General features: G+C 43.7%; 1 protein-coding gene across 1 annotated transcript in view; it reads left to right on the forward strand.

The window, feature by feature from the left end:
• Positions 1-12,307, forward strand: part of CAMK1 (calcium/calmodulin dependent protein kinase I) — a 217,908-nt gene that overhangs the window by 155,482 nt on the left and 50,119 nt on the right. The window contains exon 3 of the mRNA XM_073591985.1: positions 5,599-5,730. Coding sequence (XP_073448086.1) covers positions 5,599-5,730 — 132 coding nt within the window. The remainder of the gene's footprint in view (positions 1-5,598; positions 5,731-12,307) is intronic.

Here is a 12,307-nt window from a genome sequence, read left to right on the forward strand (position 1 = left end):
TTTACCTAAGGTTGCTTCTGGTTTCCACAGAAGTCAGGAGGTAGTTTTACCCTCATTTTGTCCCAACCCCTCGGGGGAAAGGGAATTAAAATTTCATTCTTTGGATGTAAGGAGATGTATCCTTAGATACCTAGAGCTGACCAAGATGTTTAGAAAGTCAGACTCTTTATTTGTTTTGTTTTCTGGGGCCAGAAAAGGATGCAAAGCGTCTCGACGCACTATTGCCAGATGGCTCAGAGTAGCCATTGGCCAGGCCTATACATTGGCAGGGAAAGAAATCCCAATGGGTATAAGAGCACACTCTACTAGAGCTATGGCAGCTTCGCAGGCAGAAAGGGCTGGAGCAACGCCAGAGCAAATATGCAGGGCTGCAACATGGTCCAGCTACTCCACTTTTGTAAAGCACTACAGAGTGGACCTGGTGTCGGCTAGTGAGCAAGCCTTTGGGCGAAAGGTATTGCAAGCGGTAGTCCCACCCTAAACTGGTAAGTGCTCGTTTATCCTCTCATGGTGGCTGTCCTGAAAGACGAAAGGGGAAAATTAGAGTTACGTACCGGTAACGTCTTTTCCAGTAGTCTTTCAGGACAGCCCTAGTTACCCACCCGAAATTTTTGGGGGGGTCTTACAAAAGACCAGAACGCAGCATGATAATGATATGGAATAGTATGTTATTAATGTGTTCTTGTGTCTCCCCAGCTGACCGGAGGTAATCTCGGAATATACTGAGGTCTGGCAGGGGGAAGTGAGAATTTATGGGCTGGCGCAGTGTTTCCTAAGAGGAAGAGGAGGAGACTATCTCTCATGGTGGCTGTCCTGAAAGACTACTGGAAAAGACGTTACCGGTACGTAACTCTAATTTTTTTTTTTTTTTTTTTTTTTTTTTCCTTTAAATAAGCAACTCCCACCTTTATGGTTATCCACCAGAATCCGCTCTGAATTACCACATAATGATCAGTGCTTTCCTTGAAACACTTAATTTTATTAAAAATACATTAAAATTGCACTCACAAGTCTGGTGCACTGCGGTGTTTGCTATTTGCATGTACTGTATATATCCTCTGAAGAAGTCACAGGGTTTGTGATTTAACGTGTAAGGGCAGAGCCAGGGACGTCATAACGCAATACAGGAAGTGGACAGGCACCAGGCTTGAGCAGTGCTGTCAAGAGTATAGATTCTTTAAGGGGATATACACTCACCGGCCACTTTATTGCTAGTATCAGGTTGGACCCCCTTTTTGCTTTCAGAACTGTCTTAATTCTTCATGGCATAGATTCAACAAGGTGTTGGAAACATTCCTCCAGGTTTTGGTGCATATTGACATAGCATCATGCAGTTGCTGTAGATTTTTACAAGTGCACATAAATGATGTGAATCAGACCAGGCATTGTTTTTGCAAACTTCTATTGTCTAAATTTGGTGATCCTGTGCGAACTGTAGCCCCAGTTTCCTGTTAGCTGACAGGAGTGGCAGCCGGTGTGGTCTTCTGCTGCTGTAGCCCATCTTCTTCAAGTTTGGGTGTGTTGTGTGATCAGAGACGGTGTTCTGCATACCTTGGTTGTAACGAGTGATTATTTTAGTTCCTGTTGCCTTTCTATCATCTCGAACCAGTCTGCCCATTCTCCTCTGACAAGACGTTTTCCGCCACACAACTGCCGCTCACTGGATATTTTCTTTTTCGGACCATTCTCTGTAAACCCGAGAGATGGCTGTGTGTGAAAATCAGCAGTTATTGAAATAGTCAGACCAGCCCGCCTGGCACTAACAACCATGCCACGTTCAAGGTCACTTCAATCCCCTTTCTTCCCCATTCTTATGCTTGGTTTGAACTTCACATGTTTTCACAACATCTAGATGCCTAAATGCATTTAGTACCTGCCAAAAATTGGGGGGTAAATTCCCCAAAGGAGACACAAAATCTGATGAAGGTTCAAACCCTCTTCCGCACTATCCAAAACGGGAGGTGGGGGGGGGGGGGTGAGTTCTGGCTGGGCTTGGCCTTCAAATACGAAATAAACCCACTTGTGTTTAGTAATTGTGAAAACACATTCCCTCTTGAGATGACAGTGCGCTGATTCCAATGTGACTGCACATCCGAATCACTCATATGAACAAGCCCTTCGAGGCACCCCTGACGAGGCCTCCTCTTGGATCATTAACCCTCTTTACAGTATGTCACAGGTCGCCATAGCTGCAAAGGTTTTCATTCAACCATGCTGAGATTGTCCTACAGTCACGGTCTCCCAGCCGGAGGACATCATTCACCGTTGCTTCAAAGAGTAGAGTGCAGCTTCGCCACTACTCTGTATATGAAGGGGCAGCCCGAAGCCGCCCAAAATTCCCAGGAAGGACGACTTTAATGTAAACCCATCATAGACACCAACCTGCTAAAACTGTATACATACCTCCCAACATTTTGAGATGGGAATGAGGGACACCTATTAACAAACGTATGTAGGCATAGGACACGCCCCTTGCCACACCCCCTTAAAGGAGAATTAAAAAAGGTTAATTAAATCAACAAGTGCTCTTTTTTTTTTTTTTTTTTTTTTTTTTTACGATTTTCTCTTATATTGGCTTTTAAAATGTAGAAATGCAGCGATTTAGAAAGGCTTCGCACTGGGGAAACACTTTTTGAAAGATAAAAAGTCCTTTTTTTTTTTTTTTTTTTTTATATACAACTATATGGATCAGGAGGAAAGAGGGACAGCGGGACATTGCTCCAAAACAGGGACAGTCCCTCGAAATCCGGGACAGTTGGGAGCTATGTGTATACCCAGGATGAAAAATTTACTATCACAGGCTTTATCTGGTGTCCAAATCACTAGTGTGTCCTTCCTCAATGCAGTGCTTGACTGAGCAGCTAGTTGCCAGGTATGAGCTTGGTCATGGGGGTTTGCTTAGTCATATTCAAATACTGGACTTTTTGACATTTTGTATTTGCATATTATTTCAGAAGGCTGCAGATGCAGATCAGCAAGTAATGCTGAAAAATTAGAAGCAGACTTCTGGTGTACAGCGTGGCTCTTACTTTAGCGATTTATTTCCTAGTATTGGCTTGCTCAAAGTAGAACTGAAGTAAAAAAAAAAATACTGTAAATATATTAAGTATTTAAAAAAAGCTTTTGTTCCAATACTTGCCGTCAATCTAGAAATGTACATTGATCTAAGGCCTGGTTCATGCCTATGTGGTGTGTGATTTTTTTTTTTTTTTTTTTTTTTAGGTCCGGATGCGTTCCAGAATGCATACTTGACGTGTTTTTGATGCATTTGGTGCAGTCCCCCCCTTTTTTTTAACTTAAATAAGGACGTGTGTTCCAGTGTGTTTTTGATGCTTTTTACAGCGTTCCAGTACAGTCCAGTGCTGAAAAAATGCAGCATGTTCTAATCCTAGTCATGTTCTACACTTTTTTTTTTTTTTTTCTGGAACTGCAAGCGCTGGTGTGAACTATGCCATTGGAAATCGTATAGCCTACTTTCTATGCTTTTTTTCATGTAGGGAAAGTTTTGCAAAACTAAAGTTCATTTAACATGTCCTATGGTTCACGTTCACATCGGTGCATTTTTTGGAAAGGGTCGTGGACTTTTTTTTTTTTTGCCCACAGAAGGTTGTGTTTTTGGTTCCATAGACTTCAATGGAAATGCAGCAGAAACGCCCCCAAAAATGTGGTGCTTGCGTTTTTGATGTGCTTCTGCTGAGTTTTTGCTGGTTTCTCCTGCATGACAACAGATGCATAGTGTTAAAAAAAAAAAAAATGCAAAACACACCTGAAAAATGCCTCAACTGCAACCTGCATAAATGTGAACCTAGCCTAAGGCAGCAGTTGTACAGGGAAAAACACCAGTGATAAAATTGCGCTTGCTCTAAAGTATGAGCCGCTAACACAGCAAAAAGAATAATTGCTAAATAAACCAATAAAAACCAAAAGTGTAGCGCTAAATAAAAATGAAAATGCACCCTCAATATACAAATTGTGAAGTTAAAATGAGTGAATATCCGGTGCTTTAAATAAAGAAAAAATGTCCATCAAAAACAGATTAAATGTCCATCAGTGGAATAATAAAAAAAAAGATAAAAAAAAGCGAGGACTCCACTGCCGCCTTCATTTTATGTACAAGCGCTTTTTTTTATCTTCTTAAATGTAAGTGTATTTCTTTTTATAATAAAAGTACTTTGTTTACGGAATCACACTATGTGGCCCTTTTTCTATCTCCTATGAGCCATATGCTGGGATATTTAGCGTTATATTTGGAGAAGACACTTCCATGAAGTCCCCTGGGATCCCTTCATCTCCAGGTTGCCAAGGTCTTCCCCCCATTGCCGGTGTGCAATACAAGCTGGTTTGACCCTTACAGCATATGCTGCTTTGGGTTCAAACCCTCCGGTAAGCTTCCACCTTCACTGGCTGTGGGAATTGCACGTTTTCATGAAGACACTGTGGTGTGGTGTATCGAATTGGCCTTTTTACTTACCAACCAACAAGATCTAATATATACATATGGTGGACTAATTGGTAACCAGCTGTGTATTATCTTTTATATAGTCTATATAGAGTTACACTGTGGTGATGGGATTTTGCATACTCTTCATAGGTGGTGACCATTAAGGTCCTCATTTTCTATGGACTTTAATTATTATTCCACTGATGGACATTTAATCTGTTTTTGATGGACATTTATTCTTTATTTAAAGCACCGGATATTCACTCATTTTAACTTCACAATTTGTATATTGAGGGTGAATTTTCATTTTTATTTAGCGCTACACTTTTGGTTTTTATTAGCAGTTGTACAGGGAACTTGACTTCTGTCAATGTCAAGCTCCACCTCTTCCTAGCATTAGCCCCACCCCATCATTTCATTGTAAGATGTCGGAGCTTCTTCTGCCCACTGACACTCTGGCATTTAAAGAGCTGAATGGCAGGAGTCTGGGCCTAGCACCAGGAATGGTTGTACGTACAGGGAGAAGCCCCTATTTGCTGCTCATTCAGTATGCAGGCTGTTCTAACAAGGGGCACGCTGACAGGCAGAGAAAGCAGAGTGACAGAAATAAGCTTATTGGCCTGCTGCTTCTTTCACTGTCGGCTCACAGGCTGTGGGAGGGACAAGACCTGTAAGGCTGGCCATACATGATATAATTTCCTTGTGCAATTTTCCTTTTAGATTTATTAAAACCATATAGTATGGGAGGTCAAACCTAAATGCTTTCAAGTTGTATGCAATCAGGCAGGTCCTTGCACTACATAGCTTAGGGTATATCGAAATGCAATTGAATAAGACAATTTGTATAATGTATGGCCAGCTTAAGTGTTGCTTTACTGCAACAATAAAAAGTCAGGTGCCAGAGACAAGGATTTGCTGTGTTACAGAGCTGTGTAAATCTCAGGGCTGGATGGACAACAGTAAAATTCCTTTGCCAGATAAAACAGTTGTCTCTGTATTTCATCTGTGTTTGGCGTTTCCTGAAGTTAAGCTTTAAGAACATAAGTCAATGGTATCTTTGGCACTCTGGTATTCCTAGATAACAGTGCGGTAAAGGCGGATGTCCTGCTTTAGTTTTTATCTATAGTCATGTTTTTATCTCTTTTTTTTATTTACAGAGGGGCTTTTTCGGAGGTGGTCCTTGCAGAGGAGAAGAAAACACAGAAGCTGGTAGCAATAAAATGTATCCCCAAAAAAGCTCTAGAAGGGAAGGAGACCAGCATCGAAAACGAGATTGCGGTGTTGAGGAAGTAAGTGCACTGCTCCTTTCTTTCCTCTTATCTCAGCTTTGAACTTTAGCTGTTATTTTACTTCAAGATAAACCGACTCCTGTCAGAACATCCGGGGTCACTATGGGTGAGCGGGCTATTAGATCTTAACATGACAAGATCTGTAGTCTGAGTCCTACATATAGCTCACAGGTCCCTGCAAGGCTTCTGGCATCTACTAATCATACCCTGCAGTGCTTCTTGTGGATGGAGAAGACAACTGCTCTTTGCTCCTTTCTTAAAGGAAGACTATAGTCTTACGTTTGTGTATCTTAAAAGCACAGATAATGAGTTCCACTTAATGTAAATAATCTTATCAACTGATAACTTGTTTCCATGTAATTTATATATGTACGTGGGGGGGGGGCGCACACAGCCATATCTACTCATTACATGCACAGAACTGCACAATAATTGTTCTCTGCCACTCCTTTTCTCAGTGCGGGGGTCGGCAAGCTCAATCTAGCCATGCATGAATCGTCATTTGGCTAGTTAGGCAGGGACTGGCCAAATTTTAATCCATGTATGTGCAGGCTGGTTGTACAGAAGTGGATCTACCAATCCTGATCGACTCTTGTACAACCACCCTGTCACCTTTTCTCAATCGTTCAGTGTCCTTGGCTATAGCTGGCAGCACCGATCAGTGCCTTCTGACGGCAGGGGAAAGCTCCCCCCTGTCAGAATACAAAGGCTCAGCATGAAGCATTCCCTCATTCACCATCAAATGTGTGGATGGGGGAAATCGGCTCATTATGCAGGTTGGTGTGGCGGGGCCCTTACTGAAAACGGTGCACTGCCTGGCCTACTCTGGGAATTGGGCAAAATATAACTTGCCGTGGGCCCAACACTGCAAGGCTTAACTGCTGATTTAGTCTAGGGGAGCTAGAATCGGTGGTATTACTTACCTTTGTTCCCGCTCCAGCAGGCTTCCTCAATCTGTGCGACCAGCATTGTACTGCCTCCACTCTAAGGTATTCCTGCCACACTCCAGCCACCACATACAGTGCAGGGTTAAAAGCCTGCAAGCCCAGGACTCTGCATTCACTCTATCTGGTCTCCCACTGTACACAGAACATGGAAATGCAATTATTTTAGTAAATATAAATGAGCATTGGTTAAAGCTTGTAGAAGTTTTCAATCCCCTCTGACCCTCCAATGAGGCTGCATGACCCCTGACTTTCTGTCTGGACAGTGCTGATTGGCCCTGTGCTGATCACATGCATCAGCTGAAAATCTGTCTTTTTTTTTTTTTTTTTTTAAGTTGAAGTTGGCCATCTGCTGGCTACAAGTGATAAATATAATGCATGTATGAATTATTCTATAGAAAATATTTTTTTCCATTGAACAAAAGTGTTTTTTTTTCTATTAAACAAATTGTGCATACACATTAGGCTTGCATGTTAGATGTACATTACATCCATTATATGACTAAACAATTTGTAATAGTAAAAATATCCATCAAGGTACAAACGTTGAGCTCTTCATAATAAAGGAGATACAAAGTTAACATATTCAGATATATTTCAAGGAATCGTACTATTTTCATGTGCAGGTTTATGAGCCTTGTAGCCAGCGGTCCCATATTTTATTGTACTTAGCTGGGCATCCTCTATTAATGTATAAGAATTTATTGTAAGGTAGGGTAGTGTTTGCGTCCACCTTCCAATCTACAAAGTTGAGAGGTAAAGGTCACATCCATTGTCTAGCAATAATTTTCCTAGCCGAGAACATTGATTCATGGAGGAATATCTTTGTGTATTTATCGATCGAATCAGGAAATATCCCGACTAGGCACTGTTTCCGGTCTAGTGCAAGAGGGGAACCCATGGTGTCGTGTAGAAAGGTTACAATCTGTGTCCAAAGGCCTTGCGTTTTGGGGCAGCCCCAAATTAGGTGGAAAAAATGTGCCCGCCTCTTGGTTGCACATGAAGCAAGAGGTAGATTGGCCACGGTTATATCTAGCCACTCTCTGGGGAGTGAGATATGCCTGATGGAGTATATAAATTTGGGATAGTCTGTCCGAGAGCTTAGGAGGCACAACCTTGCAGGACTCCAGTGCCTATTCCCATTCTTCATCCTCCATTTGGTCCTACCTCCCTCTCCCAACGGGGTTTAAGATCATACGCTAGTTTGGTAGAAGCAGGGGTAGAGAGCACGCTGTAAAAGGCCAATATCAATTTTTGGGGGTCTGTGCTTTTAACTACTGCCATAATGGCATTAGGGGTAGGTTGTGGAAGGGATTGTGGAAATTGTGATTGGACAGCGTGTCGGACCTGTAAAAATCTGAAAAACATTTTGGTTCTGGAGCGTGAATTCTTCGCGAAGTGCGTCAATGGTCTTTAAGATTTTCGTCAGACAGCAGATGGTGTAAGTTAATATGTTCCCTGAGTGCTCCAGACCTCTGCTTTCTGTAGTTGGTAGAATTCAGAGAGTATTTTGTTATGCCATAGTGGAGTATAATCATTATATTGTGGTATCCCTAGTTTATTAGAGGCGGGGTCCCATATGCGCCTGTAGTGATACAATAGGGTTTTTCTGTCTCCCCCTGATTCTGCACTCCTGGAACCTGCTACTATCGCATACATCGGATCCCAAGTGCGCCGTGCCCAGGCCGGGCACAAAAGGGTGCCAAATCTTTCGCTGTCGATTTTGTCTATGTGGAATAATTGGGATAGCTGGGGTGCGATGTAGTATAGGTAAAAATCAGGTAAGGCTGTTCCCCCCCCAGGTCTGTTGGGTTTTTAAACGTTTGCCAAGCAAATTTATGTCTGCCAGTCCCCCAAACAAAAGGCTGAAGGAGGGCCTCCAGAGATTTAAAGTATTTCAGAGGTAGGTATATCGGAGTATGCCATAGGATATATAGAATTTTGGGCAACAATCATTTTTATTAGGTTTATATGGCCCCATACTCCTAGAGGTATACGGGCCCAGGTTTGTATTTTGAATTTAATAAGGGAGAAAAGGAGCTCGATGTTGAGAGATGTAAACAGCTGGGGATCTGGATTTGTGTCTCCCTAGGTATTTAATAGTGTTGACACGTTGTAGTGGTAGCCAGGCCTGGGATTCAGAGGGTGGGAAGCTATCAATGGGTAAGATTTGGGACTTTTGCCAATTGATCTTGAGTCCAGAAAATGCCCCAAACTGTTCAATCATCTGAAGTGCGGTGTAAAGAGAGGAACCTGAGTCGGCCAGGTACAACCATGTATCATCAGCATCCTTATGAATTTTTTCCATTGGGGAACCCAAACTCAGCCTCCGGATCTCTTGATTTGCTTGGATAGACATGGCCAGGGGTTCTGCAGCAAGGGTGTATAACAGTGGGGATAGCGGGCAGCCCTGTCTCGTGCCCCTACTGAGGTCAAGCACCGGATATGGCCAACCATTAGCCACCACTTTAGCAGTAGGAGCCTGGTACAATAGTTGGATCCATTTGATAAACTTAGGTCCGAAGCCATATCCCTCCATGCATCTCCAGAGATACCTCCTTGACATGAGTCAATATCTAAAGTCACCACAACTGTGAGCCAAGGTCAGCATGTGTAACTTGCAGATTGATGTATAGTTTCCTAAGGTTAAAAGAGGTGTTGCGGCCGGGCATAAAGCCTGTTTGATCAGCATGCATCAAGGTCCGTGTGAGACGAATGGACAGTACCTTGGCTAATATTTTAATGTCCACTTGTAATAGGGAAATGGGGCGATAGGATTCAGGGTAGCCTGGATCCTTACCTGGTTTAGGTATAAGGACTATTGTTGCCTCTCTCATGGAAGGGGGTAGTATGAAGGTCTCTAAAAAGTGGTTATATAAGGCTAGCAATTTAGGGGTAAGTACTGTATCTCACTGAATTGGGAATAGAATTCAATGGGTAAACTATCCGAACCCGGGGATTTGGACCTGGCAAGACAAGCTATTGCAGTCACTATTTCATCAGTGGTGAGAGGTGCCTCTAGGAGGTCCCATAGAAAATATTTTAATATATTTTCAGTCCTGAATCTAATGTGTACATAAAATGTCACCAGTGCAGTGGTCTTTGCCAGCATTCCAAATCGCAGTCAAAGGTGGGGCATCGGCGTTGTGTCTGCAGTACTGGGGGCACTGAAAAGCGCTTTCACACATGGCACAGCAAAGGGTGTTTTGCATACAATGGCAAATCTTTCGGCAGGCACAACAGTCTCTGTGCATTTGTCTCAATTGTATATGTAGCTGTTGGGCGGGAGAGGCTCCTCTAGCCTGTACTTTATGGACAGTGCATAAAGCCACGGGATCAAATAATGAAATAAACCCTTCTTCGACTGTCAGGTTTCCATGGCAATCCTGTGAACCCTGTGTGATCTGCACTGCCATTGGGTATAACGGGTCACTTCAGGCTGTACAGCTCCACTCCTTCATTGCCGGCCAGTAAACAAAGGGCCTCATTTTTTTTTATTTTAATTTTTTTTAAAGTGTCCAATCATGTGATCAGATTCCTTTGTTATCTTTGTGCTCGATGATGGAAAAATCTGTTCTAATGGGCACCGGGGGCAACACTGGCAAGGCTTGATGGGGCTTTTTTAAGCAGCTGGACAGTTGCTTGTTTACCTTTTTGGCTGCAGCTTGTTGAAATCCATCTTGATTATTGTAGATGTAAGTTCCTACTGGATGACATTTCCTTTTTATCCTCAACAATCAGCGGCACATCATTGTTCCTGATGGTGACAACGGTGGACCATGCCTGTGCAATGTGTGTCAGCTAGAGATGCATCGGTGCCGATACCGAGTGTTTTCACGAGTACTTGTGAAAATGCTCCTGATATCCTAACCGATACTTTGCGGTGTGATTTGCGTCCATACCAAATGAATGGGTGTAAATCACACTGCAAAGAATTGTATGCAATTTGAACAGGAATTTGGTGTGATTCCTGTCCGAATTGCATGTAGTTTCCTGCACCGCTCCTGTCGGAACCCAGGCTTGTCATAGTGAAGCTCACATAGGAGCAGTGTGGGAAATCTCCCTGCATGATGGGTTCCACCAGCTCCCATCTGACTGTGGACATCTGCGGCTCCTCCTGCCTCCTTCCACCATTTCTTTGTCCCCCTCCCCCCCCCCCCCCCCCCCCAGTCTACAGCTGCTCTCTCCCCCCAGCCTCCAGCGGTTCGAGCCATAGCATTCTAGTGCTGACAGTATGCACTACAGGGCTTCTAACTTGTAGGCACTGTCAAATGGATGGCGCTGACCAATCAGAAGCTGTCTAGCCCATAATGTCCAGAGAGGAGAGGGGGTCACAGGAATTTTAAATCCCTGGACTGGTGGCTTTTCGGCGTCTGACAGCGGGGGATCATGGCAATCTGGTACAGCGGGATCGGGGGGGGGGGGGGGGGGGTGTACAGTGGTTGGCTTAAACCGCTGGAGAAAGAGAGCCGCTGGAAATATGGGGAACAAAGCCATGGGAGAGGCAGGAGGAGCCCAAGCCACAGCCATAGATGTGCACAGCCGTTTGGAAGCCAGAGCTGGTCAAATGCATCATGCTGGAAGGTTTCCCCGCTCCTGTGTGACCTCAGACTCCAAAGCACTATGACAAGCCTGGATCACACTGGAGCGGTGGGGAAACCGCATGTGATTCGGACAGAAATCCTGCCGCATTCCTGTTCAAATCGTATACCATTCTTTGGATTCATTTTGTATGGACTTAAATCGCACCGCTAAGCATCAGTACTCGGAATCAGCAAGTACGGGACCAAAAGTATCGGTACTCGTATTCACAGATAAAGGGGTATTGGTGCGTTCCTAGTGTCAGCACAACCACTTGTAGGGTGCATATGACAGGAGCACCAATGAGAGACCGTTGTCACCCAAAAACAGGAAGTGCCAAAGGACCATCATGGCAGGATCACCAGAATTTTTGTCTGCAGACCATACATTTTTTTTTTTTAAATTACATTAAGGGGTTGAGGCTTATAAGCGATTTGGAAATGAGAGTGACAGCAGAAAAAAAGACTAAGTGGTCCGATGAGTCTGACCCCTTCTTCGTGTTTTTTTTTTATTAGGCTTCAATCATGTCTCCTTTTCCCTTCTTTTAGTGATTGGGTGTACACCTACTTTTAAATGAAATGGCACCTGATCATTAGACCTATATCAGCTTGTTCGACATCCCTTTCTGAAACTATGACCATTAATATTGAGTTTGCATCACGACTATAACAGCTCCCCCTCGTCTGGGCAGACTTTCCACATGATTTTGGAAGGGTTGGAGGGCCTATTTGGCCCATTCAGCCAAAAGTTAATTTATGAGGTCAGATGCTGGATGTGAGGACCTGGCTCGCAAATGGCGTTCAAATTTTCTCCCAGAGGAATTTAGTAGGGTTAAGCCGACCTTCACCCTCCAGAGCCACTTCAGCTCTCTGAATTCCCTCTTCCCTTTGCAATATGTATGCGACTGAGTGTGCAGGCCCTGCATCTACACCCACTTTTATGGTCTGCAATGGACCTTGCTTTGTGCACCGGTCCATATCATTTGGTAGAGGGGGATTATGGTGTGGGGTGGTTTTTCAGGGGTTGGGCTTGGCCCATTAGTTGAATTGAAG

Source organism: Aquarana catesbeiana, linkage group LG07 (assembly GCF_042186555.1).
Source record: "Aquarana catesbeiana isolate 2022-GZ linkage group LG07, ASM4218655v1, whole genome shotgun sequence".
NCBI lineage: Eukaryota > Metazoa > Chordata > Amphibia > Anura > Ranidae > Aquarana > Aquarana catesbeiana.